This window comes from Dryobates pubescens, assembly GCF_014839835.1.
Source record: "Dryobates pubescens isolate bDryPub1 chromosome 41 unlocalized genomic scaffold, bDryPub1.pri SUPER_41_unloc_2, whole genome shotgun sequence".
In the NCBI taxonomy this organism is placed as follows: Eukaryota; Metazoa; Chordata; class Aves; order Piciformes; family Picidae; genus Dryobates; species Dryobates pubescens.
Window position 1 is genome coordinate 124,016 of NW_026530686.1, and position 20,966 is coordinate 144,981.

The 20,966-nt window shown below is 67.9% G+C and overlaps 2 protein-coding genes across 2 annotated transcripts; both read left to right on the forward strand.

Moving 5' to 3' along the window:
• Positions 1-1,573: 1,573 nt before the first annotated feature.
• On the forward strand, positions 1,574-4,968 carry TAGLN2 (transgelin 2). The gene is made up of 5 exons (XM_054179229.1): positions 1,574-1,703; positions 3,728-3,927; positions 4,011-4,185; positions 4,314-4,416; positions 4,494-4,968. Exons 2-5 carry the CDS (start codon positions 3,748-3,750, stop codon positions 4,633-4,635), a joined length of 600 nt encoding a protein of 199 aa, XP_054035204.1. The 5' UTR covers positions 1,574-1,703; positions 3,728-3,747; the 3' UTR covers positions 4,636-4,968.
• A 605-nt stretch (positions 4,969-5,573) lies between these two features.
• Positions 5,574-19,548, forward strand: CFAP45 (cilia and flagella associated protein 45). Its single transcript, XM_054179230.1, has 11 exons — positions 5,574-5,712; positions 11,035-11,171; positions 15,203-15,344; positions 15,817-15,987; positions 16,200-16,378; positions 17,061-17,190; positions 17,477-17,623; positions 17,716-17,829; positions 18,600-18,793; positions 18,962-19,186; positions 19,380-19,548. Exons 1-11 carry the CDS (start codon positions 5,632-5,634, stop codon positions 19,471-19,473), a joined length of 1,614 nt encoding a protein of 537 aa, XP_054035205.1. The 5' UTR covers positions 5,574-5,631; the 3' UTR covers positions 19,474-19,548.
• The last annotated feature ends 1,418 nt before the right edge of the window (positions 19,549-20,966 follow it).

Sequence of the window (20,966 nt, forward strand, 5' to 3'; positions counted from 1 at the left end):
CGTCACGGGGCGGGGGCGCGCCGCGTGACGTCACCGGGCCCGCCCTGCGCCGGGGGTCGCGGCTGGGCTGTGTCCCGGGTAACCTCGCGTCACCCCCGGCCTGAGTCCGGAGCCCCCCGTTCCCCCGACGGCTCTGCCACGTCTCCCCTCGTCACTCTGCCTGTCCCCGGTGCCACCCCCGGGCCTGTCCATCCCACCCCACCCTCCCCGATGCCCCCCGCACCCCGCCCTGTGTCCCCTGAGGGTCCTGCCCATGTCCCCCCCCCGCACAGTCTGCAGCTTCATCCCCTGACCCCCCTGTCCTGTGCACCCTCTCACCGCTGTGCTGTCCCCAGCCCTGTCCCCCTGAGTCTTGCCAACTGCCACCCCCTCCCTGTCACCCCTACCCTCGGTCCTGCACCTTCAGGTCACCTTCTGTCCTTGTCCTCCCCATGTCCACCCTGGTCCTCCTGGCTCTCCCCCGTTCCCCACGTCGCCCCCAGCAGCGGTGCCCTCATCTCCTTGTCCCCCAGCCTTGCTTCCATGGCCATGGAAACCCCCACCCTGGAAACCCCCAGGGGCCAGCCACAGCCCAGAGGGACAAGGGTGACAGCACCCAACCTGCCGCATGCCACCCAGGGGTGCAGGAAGGGCACTCCAAGGCCAGTGCCCTCATCAGTGAGCTCTGGAAGGCGGTGGCACCTCAGGCTGGCTCGGGAGAGTGGGTGCTGAGCCCAGGGCAGATTTTGGGTGCTGGGGGGTGGGTGGGGTGGCAGGGCCGCCGCCGCCAGGGCTGTGTCACCTCCTCCGGAGGCGGCCGGTGGCTCGGGGCCGAGGTTTTGTTTGTTGTTTTGGTTGCACTTTCCCATGGAGACAGAACTTGTGCAAGAGCCTCGGTTCCCTCCTGGCGCCGCTGGGGACACCACGGCTGCCGGGGCAGCGTTTCCTGGGGGCAGCCCTCACCCTGTCCCACTCAACCCCTCCCCTGCCACCACGGCCAGACCTTGGTGGCCTTGGTGGCCCTCACCCCCAAAACAGGACCCTGCCAGCTGCCACCTGCCGCTGTGGGGATTGTCCCCTGCTTACCACAGCTGGGCCCTGTCCCCATCTCAGCCTTGACCCCCACTGCCGCCGTGCTGGGCTCGATCACCACCACCCTGTCCCCACCAGGATCCTGATGTACCTTAAACACTGCGGTCAAGCTGTCCCCACCACTGCCACCCTGTCTTCACCTCAGCCACCACAGCCTCCCTGTTGCCACCACAACCACCTTGTCCTCACCACAGCCACCCTGTCCCCACCACATTCTGTCCCCATCACTGCCACCCTGCCCCCACCACTGCCACCCTGTCTTCACCTCAGCCACCACAGCCTCCCCACTGCCATCACTGCCACCCTGTCCCCACCACAGCCATGTTGTCCCCACCAGCATCCCTCTGCTCCCACCACTGCCACCACGGTCCCTTTGTCCCCCATTGTCACCACAACCTCCTGCTCCCCCTGCCCCTCCCGGAGCCCTCTCCCAGGGTCCGCCGGGCGGGGCAGGGCGGGGCGGGGCTGCCCGGGGCGCGGTGGCGGCGCGGCCCCGGCCCCGGCCCGGCGGACCCGCCCCGGGAGCGGGCGGTACCGAGCCGCCCCCGGCCGCGCTGACATCAGCCGTGAAAAGGGCGCGGGCGGCGGCATCCGGCAGTGCCGGCACCGGGACCGCGGGATCGGCGCCGCAGGTAGGGAGGGGCACGGGCAGCGCCCGCGGGCACCGGGCGGCAGGTGGGCACGGGGAGCCCGTGGTGGCGAGCGGGACAGAGATGGGGACAGGGACAGTACCGGCCACTCTGTTCTAAAATGGCCGGTGCCGCGCTGCCCCGGGGGCCCGGAGCGGGACCGGCTCACGGCTGTCCCCCAGCCCTGCCCCCGTAACGGCTGCGGGCAGCGCCGGGCGCCGTGCCCGTGGAACGGCCGGGACACGCGGCCGCGCCCGGGAAGCGGGACCCGGGTGCGGCTTCCGGCCGCGCCGAGCGCCCCGGGGTGCGTCTGTCCCGGGGCAGCGCTCGCTCGGAGCCGGCACGGCCGCCTCCCGAGTCCCGCTCCCCGCCCCGCTGCCCTCGTAACGGCTCCGTCCCGGCTGGGCTGGCTGCGGTCCCCGCCTCGGTGCCTGCGGGGTCCCCGGGGTGGCCCTGTCCGCGTCACCTCCCCACGGCCCCCGGGCGGCTGTGTCCCAGCCGGGGGTGCCCTCCCCGCTGGCCATAAGCTGGATGCAGCGCCCTCCCCGCTGCACCCGGGCTGCTTCGGGGATCCCCGGGATGACTCTGCGGGCCGCGGTCCCCTCCCTGTTGCACGGGGGCGGGGGGATCTGGCGTCCCCCGTGTGCCTCTGGGGACACTCGAGTGGCTGCATCCCAGCTGGGGCCCCTGGGGTGCTGGAAGGTGGCTGTGCCCTCTCCCCGCTGCCCCCGGGGCTGCCCATGGCGGCCGGGCTGGGTGCAGGGCCCGCGGGGTCCGCAGCGCGGCAGTGGCCTGGGCTTGGTCCAGGCTCCCCCCCGCCCCGGGCTGGGCAAGCCCCGGCGGTGCCGGGAGCCCAGCCCCGGCCGCACCAGTTCCAGCTCCTCTTTGTTTCCCAACCCGCTTTGGCCCCCGGCCGGGCGCTCCCGGCTCCCTCTCCGTGGGACCTGCCCATGCTCCAGCCCACGCCCCAGGCAGCCCCGCGGCGGCCCCTGCCTCTGGGAGCTGGGGGGCACCGGTGCCGGCTGCGGTGCCACAAGGGCACAGCTTCCCCGCTGCTGCCACCGGCTTCCCCAGGGGCTGATTTTCCTCCTGTCCCCATGAGCCAGGGTGGCTTGGCCCTGGCTGGTCCCGGGGACAGGAGCCCCCAGCCCAAAGTCAGGCTGTCCCAGGCTGTCCTCCTCAGCAGGGCTGGGCTGCCCGAGGCCAGCAGCTGCCACATGTCCCCAACTGGGGTGTGGGCAGTGGGGCTGGAAGGAACACCGCACCCATGGGAGGGACACCACGTGCTCCTGTGTGCCAGGGTGCCCCCCAGTGCTAGGGCTGGGTGCGGGAGGTGGTGCGTGGCCTGGGCAGGGGGCTCCGGCCCCCTCTCGGACTTGGAGCCCAGGTTGTATGGGCAGGGCAGTGCTGGACCACTCGTGTCCCCACGTGGGCACCTCGCTCGAGCTCCATCCTTCCCAGCATGACGGGTGGCACTGGCTCTGGAGGCACCTTGGCAAAGGCAGTGCCCAGCCCCGGGGCCTGCCAGGTCTGGCTCCCTTCCCTGGGGGGGAGCACTGCAGCTGGCCCCACGCTCCTGAGCCAGTCCCGGATCTGGCACCGGGCCCGAGCAAACGGGCGAGCTCCGCAAACAAGCTGCAGCCGGCACCGGGCTTGGCACGGCTGAGCCACGGGCACCAGGATGCTCAGGGCGAGGACTCCAGCCCCAACACTAAGGGGCCATGGTGCTGCCCACCCTGCCCAAGCCTAAAATGCCCCATTGCCCTCGCGTGGGCACACACCCAGCGCCCACTCTTGGCCGGCTGGACAGGAAGCGGGCAGGGCAAGGCAGAGCCCAAGCAGTGCCTGGCACGGGTGATAAGGCTCCGCGCCGGACGTCCAAGCTGCCTGACCGGCAGCGCTCTGCCACACTGCTGGGGGCCGTGCCCGCTGTCACCTGCTGGCCCTGAGGGGCTGCACCATGCCCCGGGCCTGTGCCAGATGCCCCGGTGCCACCGGGAGCACTGATGGAGCTCTGATCTGTGCAGACCCCCCCACCGCCGTCAGCATGGCAAACCGGGGACCGTCGTACGGGCTGAGCCGGGAGGTGCAGCAGAAGATCGACCGGCAGTACGACCCCGAGCTGGAGCAGATCTTGGTGCGCTGGATCCTGGGGCAGTGCGGAGGGGACGTGGCCCAGCCGGCGCCCGGCAGAGATGGCTTCCAGCAGTGGCTGAAGGACGGCACCGTGAGTATCCCCCCGGCCGGGGCCAGCCGTGGTCGGGCGGCCGCCGTACCGCGGCGCTGACCCCCGGCTCTCCCCACGGCTAGGTCCTGTGCCGGCTCATCAACAGCCTGCACCCGCGGGGCCAGGCGCCCGTGGCCAAGATCCAGGCGTCGGCCATGGCCTTCAAGCAGATGGAGCAGATCTCGCAGTTCCTGCAGGCGGCCGAGCGCTACGGCATCGCCGCCACCGACATCTTCCAGACCGTCGACCTCTGGGAGGGTGAGCGGCTGGGTGGGCAGCGGGGAGGGGAAAAGAGGGATGGGGACGGGGACGGGGCGGGGACCGGGCGGGGAATAGGGGAGGGGACAGGGATGGGGACGGGGCTGAGCCTGGCTGCGGCTTCGCAGGGAAGAACATGGCCTGCGTGCAGAGGACACTGATGAACCTGGGCAGCCTGGCTGTGGCCAAGGGCGATGGGCTCTTCGTGGGAGACCCCAACTGGTTCCCCAAGTAGGTGGCGGGCGCTGGGGAGGGCGTGGGGGGCCGGAGCGGAGGCGGGGGGATGCTGACGCCCTCCGTGCCCGCAGGAAGTCGCAGGAGAACCGTCGAGTCTTCTCCGAGGACAAGCTGAAGGAGGGCCAGAGCGTCATCGGGCTGCAGATGGGCACCAACCGGGGCGCCTCCCAGGCTGGCATGACTGGCTACGGCATGCCCCGCCAGATCCTCTGAGCGCCCGCCCCGCTGGCACGGCCCCCCCATGCCCCGCCTGCGAGGGGCCTGCTGGGGCCGGCCCCCAAACTGCCTTACCCCCCCTTGCCGTGGGCCAGCCCCCTGGTCCGGGTGCCCCCTCCCCCCCGCCAGTATCTCCGGGACCAAAATCATTTTTTTATTATTATTATTTCGCTGGGGGGGGAGGAGGGGGGGGGGCTGCCGTGCTGCCCTCCTCCCACTGCTGTGCCCCCACCCCCAAAGTGCCTTGGGGGCCATGGTGCCCCCCAGCCCCGCCACTGTGCTGGGGTGGGGGGGAGCAGCCCCTCTGCACCCCAATAAAGAGCTCCTCTTCTTTACAGGACTGAGTGGAGTGATGGGGGGGGGGGGGGCAGGCAAGAGACCCCTGGGTGAGGGGGGTCCAGCCCCAGGGGTGGGGCTAGAGCTGGGGGCGGGGCCAGTGCCGGGAGGGGCAGAGCAAGAGGTATAGCATAGAATCAGAGTTGTTTGGGTTGGAGAAGCTCTCCTCCAGCCCCTTCCCCAGCTCTCTTGCCCTCCCCTGGCCCTGCCCCAGCCCTCAAAGTCCTCCTGGCCCTGAGGAGCCCAACCCTGAGCCCAGGCTTGCAGCTGTGGCCTGCCCAGTGCCCAGCCCAGGGGCAGCCTCCCTGCCCTGCTCCTGCTGCCAGCACCATTGCTGCTGCAGCCCAGGCTGCCGCTGCCCTCCTTGGCCACCTGGGCACCCCCTGGCTCCTCTCCAGCCGCCGTCAGATCCTTCCCCCCCGGGCAGCTTCCTGCCGCCGCCCCCAGCTCGGAGCCCAGCGGGATCTGTGGGCGGGGCCAGTTGGGTCTGTGGGCGGTGCTGGCCTGTGGCCACGCCTCCTGCGCGGCCGTTGCCACGGGAGCGCGCGGGGGCCGTTGGCATGGCGACCGTCGGCGCGCGGCGGGATGGGGCGCTCAGCCCGTCCCGGGGCACCGGAACCGGAGGCGCCGGAGACCTCCGATCGCCACAGCCTGCAAATGGCTCCTTCCCACCCGCACCCCCACAGCCGCTACCGGAGGCGGGCCCGGGCGGCCGAGGTGGACGAGACGCTGTTCGGGGTAAGGGCGCCGGGGTCACCGGGGGTACCGCCGGCTGCCCCACCCCCTGCACCGGGCAGAGCCACGGGGGGCGGCGGCAGCTCGTCAGGCCGGAGCCAGCCCCATCCCGACCGGGGCACCGTGATCCTGGGGTTCCGAGCTTCCGGGTGCCTGCCTCAGCCCGCCCCGCTCGCTCACCGGAGGCTCTTACCCTCCTCCACGGGCCCTGGCTTCCACCCCCGCGCCGGTGCGGGACGGTGTCGCACCCCCTGCCAGCCTCCCCCCCCCCCGGGCCTGGCCATCTCCGCGGTCTTAGTTCCCAGGACCCCAATTCCTTATGGGCAGGGAAACCAACCTCCCACCCCCTGGAGCGGGGCTGACGCCACCGGCGCAGGGGCCGCTGTGCCCCTGTCCTTGGCACCTCGAGCTTCCACTTTTCACAGGGTAATTAGTTAATTAGCGGGACGCGGGAGCTCAGGAAATGACCCTCCTGGTAAAGGCGGGGAGCTGGCGTGCCGGGGTCTGCAGTTACTCCGTGTGGGATGGAGGGAAGAGTCCTGGGAGCAGGGGCTGGAAGCTTCCAGAGCAGCTGCTCGCCAGCATTCTCAGGGAGCTACGGAATCAGTCCCCTTGGAGCCGAGGCAGCGCCCCAGCAGGTCTCTGACCCCCTGGCCGGGTGCCCCGGCCGCCCAGAGAGGAGATAAACAGGGAGCGAGAGCTGCTTCCGCCGGGCTCCGCCGAGGAAACCGTTCGGCTTCCTCCGTGCCTGGCCCCGGGCTGGCCCTGGCTCCGCGGGAGAGCCCCAGCCGCTGCCACCCGGGTGGGTAACGGCCCTGGCCAGGCCAGGCCGAAGTGTGAGCGTCCTCCCCAAGCTGCTGCTGCTTCCCCCCCACCTCCTGCCCCCTCCCTGCCCAAGGGCTCTGGGGCGCAGCTTTATGGCTGCCGCTGCTGGCTTTCCCCACCCTTCGTTTGGGCTCTGGCACAGCTCGAGGTACAAGGGCCAGGCTGGGTGCCAGGCTGGGTGCCAGGCTGGGTGCTGCTGGAGTTTGTCCCATCGTCCCATCTCACGCTGGGTGATAAAACAGGGGGTGGGGGAGGCGGGCAGCCCCACGCCGCGCTCAAGGCATTCCTCCCTCCCCGGGGATGGGGCGCGGGGGGGGTGGGGGTGGTGTTTGCAGCTGTAATTTCCTCTCCTGGGTCTTATCGCTTGAAACAAATCTGGCCAGAGAGCCTTGCTAAAGCCTCTGGCTCTGGCAGGCGAGGAAGGAAGCCTGCTGGAGATCTCTCCGGCTCCCAGCTGAGGGCTTGCCGGAGGCTGGGGAGCTCCCGGCGAGGGACCTGCCCCCGGGGCTGCCGGGACCGTCTGCCTCGGCGAGCCGGGGAGCCCCGGGCAGGTTTCTGAGCTGTTATCTCTGAAGCCTTCCAAGCAGTTAGATAAACAGGTCCTTGAGGCTCGTAGGGATGCAGATTGCATTCCCTGGGATTTCTCCAGGTCGAGCCCAAGGAGTTCTCCTGGCTGCAGGGCTGCCCGCGGTGCCTCGCAGCCTTATCTCTGTTTGCTGAGGTGCTTCAGTGCCAAACCCTCTCCTTCAACAGCTCACATCTGGGGCCCGTGGTGGCTGGGACGCTGCTCAGGTCTCTGCCATGCTGGGCTGCAGGAAAGCCTCTGGCTTGGGCCATCAGCCCCCTTAGAGGGAAGCATTCCAGCCTCATCCAAGGGACCCAGGGTCCTGGAGACCTGCTCAGCACCCAGCTGGCTGCAGGGTTTGTTCCAGCAGTGCCCTGGGGGTTTAAAGCTGAGCCCTTAAATAAACAGAAAGGAGTTCAAAGCTCAGCCAGTGCCACCCCCAGGGTGGCACAGGCAGGGACACCTCCCACCAGCCCAGGTTGCTCAGGGCCTCATCCAGCCTGGCCTTGAGCAGCTCCAGGGAGGGGGCAGCCACAACCTCCCTGGGCAACCTGTGCCAGGCTCTCCCCAGCCTCCCTTCCTCATCTCCAGCCTCCATCTGCCCTCCTCCAGCTTCAAGTCAATTACATCAATGAAAGGAGGCCCAAGGGGAAGCACAACAGCTGTCAGCCTTCCCCTGGCTCTCCTGGCTCCCTGCCCTGCCCCGGGATTTGGCTGGGAATGCTGCCCAGTGCCTGGCCTCAGGGCACTGACCCTGGGCACCCGAAGCTGCCGTGCCAGGCTCGGCATTCCCAGCAGGGATCTGTTCCAGAAGGTGCTGGAGGGCTGCAGCATTCCCCTGGGTTGGGTCCCTGCTCCTCTTCCTCCCGACCCAGGCTGGTTCTTAGCCCTCGCAGCCCCTGTGGCTCGGCTGGAGGCTCCTGCGGGGCTGCCCTCCAGTGTCTGGGACATCCCTCAGCTGCTCCCAACCCCCCCTGGGGGCACCCAGCGCCCCCTGTGCCCCCCTTCCCCATACCACCTCACGACTGGGGATGCTTCACTAGGTGGCAGCCTTGGCTCAGGCAATGGGACTGGCACCAGCCCAAGCCGTACCGGGAGGACTGGTTTCTGCCCGCTGCTGTCTGCCTCTTCGTGGCCAGGCTGTGCCAGCTGCCTGTCCCCCAGCGCCCTCCTGCCGGCTCCTGGCGAGTTTGGGGCACTCTGGGCTAGTTTCCACCCAGCTTTGCCCAAGTGCCTGCCAGGGGCCACGGTGAGGAGCAGGGCAGGGGCAGCTTCCATCGGCTCAAGGTAGCCACAGTGATGCTTTGAGCCTTGGTGAGGTCTTGCCCTGAGCTCATCCTGTGCTTCAGACCTGGCTGAGAGGCTGGCACCCAGACTGCTAGGGCAAACCCAGCACTGTGAGGGTCCTTTTGGTTCCCCCCCATGCCCTCAGCACTGCAGAGGGGGGGCTGCCATGGCAGAAAGCCCTTCCCGTGCCCAAGTGTCACCAGTCTGGGTGCTGCGAGAGGGGAAGCTGCATCTGCCCTGTGCCCAGGCCAGGGAGCTGGGCATGGGCTGGTGGCAGGGCAGCTGGGGTGACTGGGGTTGGGTATCAAGGAAACTGGGGTTTGGAGGCAGGGAAGCTGGGTAACTGGGATTTGGAGGCAGAGAAACTGGGGCAGCTGGGGTCTGGGGGCAGGGGAGCTGGGGTCTGGGGGCAGGGGAGCTGGGTCTGGGGTCAGGGCAGCTGGGGTCTGGGGGCAGGGCAGCTGGGGTCTGGGGCAGGGCAGCTGGGGTCTGGGGGCAGGGCAGCTGGGGTCTGGGGAGCTGGGGTCTGGGGGCAGGGGAGCTGGGGTCTGGGGGCAGGGCAGCTGGGGTTTGGGGCAGGGCAGCTGGGGTCTGGGGGTAGGGCAGCTGGGGTTTGGGGCACGGCAGCTGGGGTCTGGGGGTAGGGCAGCTGGGGTAACTTGGGGCAGGGCAGCTGGGGTCTGGGGGCAGGGCAGCTGGGGTCTGGGGGCAGGGGAGCTGGGTCTGGGGGCAGGGCAGCTGGGGTCTGGGGCAGGGCAGCTGGGTCTGGGGCAGGGCAGCTGGGGTCTGGGGGCAGGGCAGCTGGGGTCTGGGGGCAGGGGAGCTGGGGTAACTTGGGGCAGGGCAGCTGGGGTCTGGGGCAGGGCAGCTGGGTCTGGGGTCAGGGCAGCTGGGGTAACTTGGGGCAGGGCAGCTGGGGTCTGGGGCAGGGCAGCTGGGGTCTGGGGCAGGGCAGCTGGGGTCTGGGGGCAGGGCAGCTGGGGTCTGGGGCAGGGGAGCTGGGTCTGGGGGCAGGGGAGCTGGGGTTTGGGGCAGGGCAGCTGGGGTCTGGGGCAGGGCAGCTGGGGTCTGGGGGCAGGGCAGCTGGGTCTGGGGGCAGGGGAGCTGGGGTTTGGGGCAGGGCAGCTGGGGTAACTTGGGGCAGGGCAGCTGGGGTCTGGGGGCAGGGCAGCTGGGTCTGGGGCAGGGCAGCTGGGGTCTGGGGGCAGGGCAGCTGGGGTAACTTGGGGCAGGGCAGCTGGGTCTGGGGCAGGGCAGCTGGGTCTGGGGCAGGGCAGCTGGGTCTGGGGGCAGGGCAGCTGGGGTCTGGGGGCAGGGCAGCTGGGGTAACTTGGGGCAGGGCAGCTGGGGTTTGGGGCAGGGCAGCTGGGGTCTGGGGCAGGGCAGCTGGGGTAACTTGGGGCAGGGCAGCTGGGGTCTGGGGTCAGGGCAGCTGGGGTCTGGGGGCAGGGCAGCTGGGTCTGGGGGCAGGGCAGCTGGGGTCTGGGGGCAGGGCAGCTGGGGTAACTTGGGGCAGGGCAGCTGGGTCTGGGGCAGGGCAGCTGGGGTCTGGGGCAGGGCAGCTGGGGTCTGGGGGCAGGGCAGCTGGGGTCTGGGGCAGGGCAGCTGGGGTCTGGGGAGCTGGGGTCTGGGGGCAGGGCAGCTGGGGTCTGGGGGTAGGGCAGCTGGGGTAACTTGGGACAGGGCAGCTGGGGTCTGGGGGCAGAGGAGCTGGGGTCTGGGGCAGGGCAGCTGGGGTCTGGGGGCAGGGCAGCTGGGTCTGGGGGCAGGGCAGCTGGGTCTGGGGGTAGGGCAGCTGGGGTAACTTGGGGCAGGGCAGCTGGGGTCTGGGGGCAGGGGAGCTGGGTCTGGGGGCAGGGCAGCTGGGGTCTGGGGCAGGGCAGCTGGGTCTGGGGCAGGGCAGCTGGGGTCTGGGGCAGGGCAGCTGGGTCTGGGGCAGGGGAGCTGGGGTCTGGGGCAGGGCAGCTGGGGTCTGGGGCAGGGCAGCTGGGTCTGGGGCAGGGCAGCTGGGGTAACTTGGGGCAGGGCAGCTGGGTCTGGGGCAGGGCAGCTGGGGTCTGGGGGCAGGGCAGCTGGGTCTGGGGGGAGGGCAGCTGGGGTCTGGGGCAGGGCAGCTGGGGTCTGGGGGCAGGGCAGCTGGGGTAACTTGGGGCAGGGCAGCTGGGTCTGGGGCAGGGCAGCTGGGGTCTGGGGCAGGGCAGCTGGGGTCTGGGGGCAGGGCAGCTGGGTCTGGGGCAGGGCAGCTGGGGTCTGGGGGCAGGGCAGCTGGGGTTTGGGGCAGGGCAGCTGGGGTAACTTGGGGCAGGGCAGCTGGGGTCTGGGGCAGGGCAGCTGGGGTAACTTGGGGCAGGGCAGCTGGGGTCTGGGGGCAGGGCAGCTGGGATAACTTGGGGCAGGGCAGCTGGGATAACTTGGGGCAGGGCAGCTGGGGTCTGGGGCAGGGCAGCTGGGGTAACTTGGGGCAGGGCAGCTGGGGTCTGGGGCAGGGCAGCTGGGTCTGGGGCAGGGCAGCTGGGGTCTGGGGCAGGGCAGCTGGGTCTGGGGCAGGGCAGCTGGGGTCTGGGGCAGGGCAGCTGGGTCTGGGGGGAGGGCAGCTGGGGTAACTTGGGACAGGGCACCTGGGGTAACTTGGGTTTCCTCTCCTGCAGAGCCCACAGCAGCCCTGCCCTGCCAGCCCCATTGTGATCCTCCAGGAGGTGCAAACTGCCCAGAAGGCTTCCCCTGCTGCTGGGCACAAGCCTGAGACCACTCTGCTCATCACCAAGGACTTCATCCGTGACCTCATGTGAGTCTGTGCCCAAGTGGCAGCTCCCAGAAGGTTTTGGGTGTGTGGCCCAGCACCATCTTGGTGCACAGAGCTTGTGCCACTGTCTGCTGGCACCTCTCAGGGCAGCAGCCCCTGGTACCCCAGGCTTGGGTGGCAGTGGAGCCAGCCAGTGCCGGGCATTGAAGTGGATCACAGAATGCCTTGAGCTGGAAGGGACCCTCCAAGGGCATCTTGTCCACCCCCCCTGCACTCAGCAGGGACAGCTCCAACCAGAGCAGGTTGCCCAGGGCCACATCAACATTGACTGTGAATGTCTCCAGGGATGGAGCTCCAGCAGCTCCCTGGGCAGCCTGTGCCAGGCTCTCACCACCCTCATGGCGCAGAACTTCTGCTGATGTCCAACCTCCCTCTGCCCTGCTCCAGTTCCAACCCATTGCCCCCCAAGCCCTTCTGAGCAGCCCCTCCCCAGCCTTCCTGCAGGTCCCCTGCAGATATTGGAATGCAGCTCTGAGGTCTCCCTGGAGCCTTTTCTTCTCCAGGCTGAGCAGCCCCAGCTCTCCCAGCCTGTCCTCTGGACCCTCTCCATCAGCTCCATGGCCTTGTGTTGAGGGCTCCATGTCTGGCCCCAGCCCTGCAGGTGAGGTCTCCCCAGAGCAGAGCAGAGCAGAGCAGAGCAGAGCAGAGGGGCAGGATCCTCTCTCCAGCTCTGGCCACCCTGCTTTGGGTGCAGCCCAGGCTGCCCTTGGCCTCCTGTGCTGCCAGTGCTCACTGCTGGCTCCTGTCCAGCTGCTCCCCCACCCCCAGCACCCTCAAGTCCTTCTCTGCTGGGCTGCTCTCAACCTCATCACCCCCAGCCTGGGCTGATGTCAAGGACTGTCCCAACTTCATCATGAGAGTCTCCACCTCAGGAGGCTTTCCAGGCCCACCAGGATGTGTTCCTCTGTGCTGTGCTTTAGGTGAACCTGCTCTGGCCAGGGGCTTGGACTCGGTGATCTCCAGAGCTCACTTCCACTCCATGATTCTGTGCTGAGAACCAGTAAAAAGCAGCATCAAAGCATTTCAGCAGCCAGAAAAGCTCCTTCTGGGCTGAGCAGCACCCCCAGGGTGACACCTGACCACCACCCCCACCCCCAAGCCCCCACCCTGCATCAAAGGCTACCCCCAGCACCAGGAAGCCCCAGGTGGGAAAGGCTGGGGAGCAGCACCCCGGCTGCAGGAGCTCTCTGCTTCTGCACAGGGAGGTTTTATAAGCAAGGCTGAACTGCAGGAGCCCTGGCCCTAATTACTACACCTCATTAAGAGCCTGCAGCACACAGAGCAGAGCAGAGCCATTATCCTGCCCAGCTCCCATTTAGCCTCATTTTGACCTCCCTGCATTTTCCTGGTGGTTGTCCCTCGGCACGAGGCTGAGCTCTGCTTCCTGTTTTGCACCTCAGGCACTCAGCACAGCCTGGGCCCTGCCCCTGCATGGTTTGGGGGTTGTGGAGTGGCACAGGGCACAGAGGTGCTGGCTCAGGCTCTGAGGCTGGCTCAGGCTCCAGGGCTGGCTGAGGATCCAAGGTTGGGAGCTGGATTTGGACCTTCACATCCCACTTTGACTCACTGCTGAAGCTGGGGGTTGCAGGCCACAGGTCCAGTCCCAGCTGAGCTCGAGAGCAGCCTTGAGGAGGGGGGTTTGGGGGTGACAAACTCAGCATGAGGCAGCAACAGGAAGCAGCAGCCCAGAGCCAGCCCTGTGCAGGGCTGCAGCCAGAGCAGGGAGAGGATTCTGCCCCTCTGCTCTGCTCTGCTCAGAGCTCAGCTGCAGCTCTGCAGCCACTTCTGGGGCCCCCAGCACAAGGAGGACCTGGAGCTGCTGGGCAGGGGCCAGAGGAGGCCACCAAGAGGAGCAGAGGCTGCAGAACCTCCCCTGTGGGCACAGGCTGGGAGGGTTGGGGCTGTTCAGCATGGAGAAGGCTCCAGGGAGACCTCAGAGCAGCTTCCAGTGCCTGAAGGAGCTCCAGGAGAGCTGGGGTGGGACTTGGGCCAAGGGCTGGGTGTGCCAGGCTGAGGGACAATGGCTTTGAGCTGGGAGAGAGGAGACTGAGAGGAAGAAATTGCTGAGAGTGAGGCTGGGAAGAGCCTGGCACAGATTTCCCAGGGAGGCTGTGGCTGTCCCCTCCCTGGAGGTGTCCCAGGCCAGCTTGGATGAAGCCTTGAGCAACCTGGGCTGCTGCTGCTGCTGCTGCATGATCTCCAAGGTCCCTTCCAACCCAACCCATCCTGTGAATCCCTGCTGGGAGACTGTTTGTGCTGGGCTTTAATTCCTGAAAATCAGGTCCTAGACATCCCAGCTGGGCAGGCAGGCACGGGGCCAGCAGCAGGGCAGCAGCAGCAGCAGCAGCAGCAGCAGGGCAGCAGCAGCAGGGCAGCAGCAGCAGCAGCAGCAGCAGCACTGTGTCATTACCTTTATTAGGGTCGTTGTGGCCTTGGCCATTCTTTAGCGTCCTGGAATCCGATGCTGTGATGCAGCTCTGGGGCTGATCATTATGCAGGTATCTGTTCATATTCAGCAGGGTGGATGAAAGGTGACACACCATAACAATGAGTAAATTCTTAGTCCCTGAACAGCTTCAAAGTGCTCTCTGCATTTGGTTAATGCAGGCTCCTCCACCACACGCCTCCCTCCCTTCCCTCCCCATGGCACCTGAGTAATGCCCAGGAGTAATTAACTCCCTACAGCTCCCCTGCCCAACAGCCTCGTGTCATTAGCCACATTTTTAGCAGTGGGGAAATGGGGGCACCAGGAGCTTCAGTGATTTCCTCTGAACCCACAGCCTGAGTCACAGGCAGGGCTGGTGGCTCTGCAGAGGGCCAGCAGAGACCTCGCCTGGAATTTCGCATCCAGCTCTGGGCTGCCCAGCTCCAGAGGGGCAGGGACCTGCTGGAGAGAGTCCAACAGAGGGCTCTGAGGATGCTGGAGGGACCTGGAGCACTGCCTGGGGAGGAGAGGCTGAGAGCCCTGGGGGTGCTCAGTGTGCAGAGCAGAAGGCTGAGAGGGAGCTGCTGAAAGGCTCTCAGGAGCTGAGGACTGGGGGGCAGGAGGGAGGGGGCAGGGCCAGGCTCTGCTCAGCTGCACCCTGGGCCAGGCCAAGGGGCAGTGGGTGGAAACTGCAGCCCAGGAGGTTCCACCTCAACAGGAGGAGGAACTTCTGCCCTGTGGGGGTCCCAGAGGCCTGGCCCAGGCTGCCCAGGGGGGTGGTGGAGTCTCCTTCCCTGGAGCCTTTGCAGCCCCCTCTGGATGTGTCCCTGTGGGACCTGTGCTGGGTTCTGTGCTCCTGCTCTGGCAGGGGGCTTGGACTGGAGGATCTCCAGAGGTCCCTTCCAACCCCAACATCCTGGGAGCCTCTGTGATCCTCTGTGATCCTCTGTGATCCTCTGTGATGCTGTGAGGGATGCTCAGGGATGGGGCAGTGCCATGTTCCCTCCTCCCATGCCGGTTAGCTGCCAGCAGCAGCAGAGCCCAAGCTGAGCTGTGCTGAGTGGATCTGCAGCCTGAGCAGGCAGAGTGTCCACAGCTCCTCTGCCCCCCCAGATCTGTCCACATGGGACAGAGGTTTCCACCTGGCACACAATGGGCAGTGGCAGTTGGTCTGGGGGCAGGGCTGAGCAGTGTGGCCCCCTGCAAAGGGGCTGAGGGCAGTGGCAGAATCATCCCAGGGGGAGAGCTGGGAAGCTCAGGCTGGACTGGAACAGCTCCAGCATCTTTTAATGGGGGCTGACTAGACCTGTGCTGAATGCTGTGGGGTTTTCCCTGGGAGGCCCCAGCCACCCCAAGATCATCCCAGCCTGCTGCATCACAGCCTGGAGAGGCTTTCACTGCACTTTCTTCCTCCCCCTGACCAGGGCAGTTGGGTCCCCACAGCCTTGCTGCTTCCTGCATTGCTCTTGGGTGACTCCTGGTCCTGGAGCTGGTGTGGGCAACCCCAGGCAGGACCTAGGGGCAGGTAGAGGGACCAGAGGCAGCTGTGGGGGGCTGTGGTGTCACTGACTGTGACCTGTGCCACCAGTGTCCCTACAGAGAAGCCAGCAGCATCCCTGATCATGGGGCAGGAGGACTTCCAGCGCATCAAGGCAGCAGCGACGGTGCTGAGCAAGGAGGAGCGCAGGGCCAGGCTGGCAGCCCTCAAAGCAGAGAAGGAAGCAGCTCTTGTAGGCATCTCCCCTCTGCCCCTTCCCTTGCCAGCAGCTCTGGGGGTGGAGGGGGGGTGCCCAGGCAGGGCCAGCCTTGTGGGGCAGAGACACAGAATCCCCAGGCTGGAAGGGGCCCCAGGCTGGGGCTGCCCCCAGAGCGCTGCTCAGATGCCACCATCCTCAGCCCACACTTCGGTGTGCCCACTGCTGCCAGAGCAGCACAGCCCTGGGGCTCAGCTCTCCTCTGATGCTCAGCTCAGGGTCCCTGGCTTTGCCCGCGGGTGGGGGAGAAATCCCTTGCTGGTTGTTCCCCCAGCCCGCGGTGACCCCCGGGGGGCTGCGCTGCAGCCTTTGTGCTGCCTTCCTGCCACCCCTCAGCGCGGGGGGAGCGTGGGGGGGAGCCAGGCCCGGGCTGGGGGGAGCTGTGCCCCTCTGCTCCGGGGCTGCCCCGGGACGGTGCCCAGCCTTCGGCAGCTGCCCGTGCCCGCAGGAGGCGGTGAGGGAGCGCCGGAGCGCGGCGCGGGAGGCGGCCGCCCGGCAGCAGCAGACGGGGCCGCGGAGCGAGCTGGAGGAGGAGGCTCGGGAGCGCGCCCGGCACCTGCTGCAGAGGGCCGACAGGATGCGCATGGAGCAGGAGGATGAGATCAAGGAGTTCAGCGAGGTAGCGCCAGGGGCTCCCTGGCACCGGGGCCTTCTGCCAGGCCCTCTGCCTGCCGGGGCAGGCTGCTGAGCCCCACCGCTGCCAGCAGGCTGCTCCAGACCTGAACCTCGCTCTGCCTGCCGCTGTCCAGGGTCTCCTTCCCTCTCCCAGCTCCCCATCCGCGGGTCTGCCTGTGCCGGCTCGGAGCCCAGGGAGTCCTCTTGCCCCCGCAGATGGTCCTGGGTGCCAAGTGCCACATGATCCGTGATGCACAGGTCCTGGAGAAGCAGCTGATCAGCAGAGAGCTGCAGGAGGAGGAGAAGCGTCTGGACAGGCTGATGGAGGTGGAGAGGAGAAGGGCTGAGGAGCTGCAGGAGGAGCAGGAGCGCAGGAGGAAGCAGGACCTGATCAGGTTTGCAGAGGCCTCCCTGCAGAGGCTTGTCCTGGTCCCAGGCCTTGTGCTGGGCTTGGGGTTCACCTCTGGCTGCCAGCTTCACACCACAGCTCCCAGCTGCTGCAGCTGGGCTGGCACCACAGTGCCCCTCTGCTCTGCCCTGCCGAGGCCACACCGTGCCCGGTGCTGGGCTCCCCACTTCAGGAGGGACAGGGATCTGCTGGAGAGAGTCCAATGGAGGCTCTGAGGGTGATGAAGGGACTGAGACATCTGTCTGATGAAGAGAGACTGAGAGCCCTGGGGGTGTTTAGCCTGGAGAGGAGAAGGCTGAGAGGGATCTGATCAATGTCTATACACATTTGAGGGGTGGGGGGCAGGATGAAGCTGCCAGGCTCTGGTGGTATCCAGGACAAGGACCAGTGGGTACAGGCTGGAGCCCAGGAGGAGAGAAATGTCCTTGCTGTGAGGCTGCTGGAGGCCTGCAGCAGGCTGCCCAGAGAGGTGGTGGAGTCTCCTCTGGAGACTTTGCAGCCCCACCTGGATGTGTTCCTGTGGGAGCTGCCCTGGGTGCCCTGCTCTGGCAGGGGGGGGGTTGGACTGGATGTTCTCCAGAGGTCTTCCAACCCCTGCCTGAGGTCTGTGCTGCTGTTCCTGGGAGCAGGATGGAGCCAGAGGGAACCTTTGGCTCTCTGCTTTCCAGAGGCAGGCAGGAGATCGTGAGGCAGATGGAGCAGAACGCGGAGGAGCAGGCCCTGAGGGATGCCCAGAGGGAGCAGGAGGCACAGGAGCTGCTGGAGCACCTGGAGAGGCTGAAGATGGAGGACCTGAAGGTGTGAGCAGAGAGCTGCTGGGGAGCAGGGAGGGGGCTGGGCAACAGGGTTTGAGCCTGCTGGCAGGGTGGCCCTTTGCTGGGCAAGTCAGACCTGGGGGGCAGAGACAGCAGGCAGCAGAATCACAGCTCAGGCCTCTTGGGGGAAGCTGGGGACAAGCTGCTGGGCCCTTCCCCACCCTGGGGGAGCTGCTGACCCTCGGGAAGGTCCCCAAGGAGGAGTGGAGGCAGTGCTGAGCGCCACAGCTCATGGCCTGCAGCTCTCCAACCCTCCACACCCTCCTCAGGAGCTGGAGCGGAAGCAGCAGCAGCAGAGGCAGATCCAGGCTGAGATCAGAAGAATCAACGACGAGAACCAGAAGCTGAAGGAGAAGCAGAGGGAGCAGGAGAGGCTGGAGGACGAGAGGGTGCTGGAGTACCAGAGGCAGAAGATGGTAACAGCACCCAGCACGGGTGGCACTGGCAGGGGGGCGGCGGGCAGCGGGGCGGCTGCAGGGAGCTGCCCCACGGCTCTGCCCCCATGCAGGAGCTGGAGGCCAGGTTGGAGGCCGAGCAGGAGAGGCTCCGTGTGGAGAAGGAGAAGGAGCTGGCACGCCTGAGGGCCATGCAGGAGCGGGCACAGGACCGGCAGGCAGAGCAGGTCTGTGGCTGTGGCACAGGGGGGGCTGCCCTGCCCCCTCCCCACCCCTGGCAAGAGGAAGCTCCCCTGGGTGTGGGGCTGCTGGGGCATGGCTGGGTCCCTGGAGTCATGAAAGCACAGAATTGTTTGGGTTGGAAGAGACCTCCAAGGTCATCCAGACCTACACCAACACAACCCCAGCATGGGCACCAAACCCAGGCCCCAGTGCCGTGGCCACAGGGCCACCACCTCCCTGGGCAGCCTGTGCCAGTCCCTGACCACTCCTGCAGGACACAAATTGTCCTCATGGTCAACCTGAACCTCCCCTGGGGCAGCTTGAGGCCATTTCCTCTTGTCCTGTCCCTTGTTCCTTGGCACAAGAGCCCAACCCCCACCCTGGCTCCAGCCTCCTCTCAGGAGCTGCAGAGAGCAAGGAGGTCTCCCTCAGCCTCCTCTCCTCCAGCCTCACCACCTCCAGCTCCCTCAGCTGCTCCTCCCCAGACCCTTCCCCAGCTACATTGCCCTCCTCTGCCCCTACCCCAGCCTTCAATGTCCTTCTTGGAGTGGGGGACCCAACCCTGACCCCAGGACTGCAGCTGTGACCTCAGCAGTGCCCAGCCCAGGGACACACTCCCTGCCCTGCTCCTGCTGCTCTAGGCCAGGCTGCTGGTGGCCTTCTGGGGCAGACTGCTGGAGCCAGGCGCTGGGAGAGAGGCAGAGCCATGTTCAAGGCCACGCAGAGCTGCCCCGGGAGGGAGGCTCTGGGTGACCCCCGCAGCGTCCCTCTGCAGGACGCGCTGCGAGCCAAGCGCAGCCAGGAGGCTGCGGAGCGCCAGTGGCGCCGCAAGGAGCGGGAGGCGGCGCGGCGCAAGGCGGAGGAGGAGGAGGCTCTGAAGCAGAGCCGCCTGCAGCAGGTCGCCCACCGGCAGCACGGCCTGGCCCTGCAGATGCAGCAGGACCAGCTGGAGTTCCAGAGGATCCTCAGGTGACAGCCACCACGGCCCTGCCCCGGGCGGAGCGGCGGCAGCCCAGCGGCCGCGAGGGCTCCGGGCCGGCGGCTCCGGCCGGTGCCCCACGGGCCGCAGGGGCCGGAGCCCCACGGGCTGCAGGGGCCGGAGCGGGGACCCCTCACCTGCCCCGGGCTGTCCGGCAGGGCCCAGCAGGAGCACCTGGAGAAGGCGAAGGCGGAGGAGGAGCGGAGGGCAGGCCTGCGGCTGGCCCATGCCGGCGAGGTCCGGCGCCAGATCCAGGAGCGGCAGCAGCAGCTGGCCCGGGAGCGGGCGGCTGCCTTCGAGGAGTGCCGGCGGCTGCAGGAGGAGGCGCGGAGGCGCAGCCAGCGCATCGCCCAGCTCAAGCAGCAGAAGATGCAGGAGCTCAGGTGATGTGCTGCCCGCAGCCGCCTGCCTCCCCGCAGGTCCCTAAGTCCTTCCTGGCTTCCCCCCAGCTCCTCACCCCTTGAGGCCACCTCGCAGGTTCCTTTGCGCCCTCATCAAGCAGGAGCCCCTCTGTGCCAGGCCCTCAAGCCCAGGCTGGTGCAGCACAGGGGGCCTGATGATTTCTTTCCCCTGCAGAGCCGCTGGCATCCCCGAGAAGTACTGTGCCCAGCTGGAGCAGAGGGCTGGAGTGCGAGCGGCCCCCGACCAGGCTCAGCCCCACCAGGAGTAGAGCTTCATCTCCCCAACCCTTTGGCTCAGGCCAAGATGTTTCTGAACAGAGATCTCTATGGAGCAGATGCTGCCTTTCATCCTTCTCCTGTTCTGGGTTGGCAGGCCAGGACCTGCCTTCAGGACTGGAGTGGCCCAAAGCTCATTGTCCAACCAACCCTCCACTGCCCTCCTGCCCACATCCCCCCCTCACCCAGGCCCTTGGCACAGCTCAGGGTCACCACCAAAGCCGTGGGAGTGTCCCAGCCCCCCCCCCCCCCCCCCCCCCCCCGCCGTCGGGTGGCTCCAGGAGGTTCCCTGCGAGCCGGGCAGGGTCCTCTCCATACACACAGCCCTGGACCTGGCTGCCCACAGCCACAGCAGAGCTGGCAGTGCCAGCAAGCCACTGAAGTGTCACCACCAAGCCACTGAAGTGTCACCACCAGGCCCTGCAGCAGTGGCAGGGGCACAGCGAGGAGACCAGAGCATGATGCAAACATTTCGCATCCGCTGGGACAGGGCCTGGCAGCTTCAGAGGGCCAGGAGCCCGCAGGAGTGGCTCTGATTAATTGTCAGAGCAGCTGGAAAATAAGGAGAGCCGAGGCAGGCGAGACTGCCCTGGGCAGGAGGACAGCTCAGAGGACTCTGCCCGGAGCCCTGAGCCTCCTCCAGGCTGGGTCAGGAGGGAGGACGAGAGGCCACTGCCCCTTGTGATCCATGTGCCCGTGGTGACGGTGCCAGGCTCTGCAGGGCAGCGTGTGGCACAGGCTGAGCCGTGGCACAGGCTGAGCAGGCAGCTGCCACCCCAGAGCCCACCCTGGGCACGGCCACCAAGCTCCCGAGCCCCCCCTGTGCCAGGCTCGGCAGCCCAGCGCCGGTCCCCGCAGCCACACAGCAGCGGTGCCACCCTCGGTCACTGCCCGCCCAGGCGGCCGCCGCCAGGCTCGGCTCGGAGGGTCCCAAAGCCTCCGCGCGGAGGGGGCTGCGACCGGCGCCGGTCCCCGCGGCGGTGGCGTGGGATCCCCACGCGGCCTGCGTGAGGGGAAGCAGGAGGCGGCGGCCGGGGAGCCACGGGCCCGGCACCGTGACCGGGCGGCCGCGGCCGGGCAGCTCTCGCCGTGGCGGGGCCGCCCCCGGGGCCCGGCCGCGTGCGGGGTCCCCGGAGTCACCGACGCGGCGCAGCACGTGCCGGGCGCGCCCCGGTCCCCAGCGCGGGGCCGGGAAGGGTTAACCGGCAGCGGTGAGCTCAGCTTAGGGCCAGTAAATGGAGCAGCTCTTGGCCCCGGGGACTGTTTGGCACGGGGCGGTGCTGCCGAGCCGGCCCGGGCAGTCCCCGTGTGGAAAGTACCGGCACGGCCGAGCTGTGCCGCGGGCAGTGCCCCGGCGAGCCGGACGTGGGGCCTGGCCCTGGCACGCAGCAGCACAGGAGAGTGCCCCTGGCCAGGGCTTCTTGCTGGGCTGAGCATCCCCAGTGTTCCCTCAGCACCTGCTGCCCACGGCCCTTGTCCCAGCTCC

Coding starts and splice junctions, on each gene's coding strand:
- CFAP45 (XM_054179230.1), top strand. CDS start 5,632: ATGGCTCCTTCCCACCCGCACCCCCACAGCCGCTACCGGAGGCGGGCC. Junction 15,988..16,199: donor AGATCAAGGAGTTCAGCGAG/GTAGCGCCAGGG, acceptor TTGCCCCCGCAG/ATGGTCCTGGGTGCCAAGTG. Junction 16,379..17,060: donor AGGAAGCAGGACCTGATCAG/GTTTGCAGAGGC, acceptor TCTGCTTTCCAG/AGGCAGGCAGGAGATCGTGA.
- TAGLN2 (XM_054179229.1), top strand. CDS start 3,748: ATGGCAAACCGGGGACCGTCGTACGGGCTGAGCCGGGAGGTGCAGCAG. Junction 4,186..4,313: donor GACCGTCGACCTCTGGGAGG/GTGAGCGGCTGG, acceptor GCGGCTTCGCAG/GGAAGAACATGGCCTGCGTG. Junction 4,417..4,493: donor GACCCCAACTGGTTCCCCAA/GTAGGTGGCGGG, acceptor CCGTGCCCGCAG/GAAGTCGCAGGAGAACCGTC.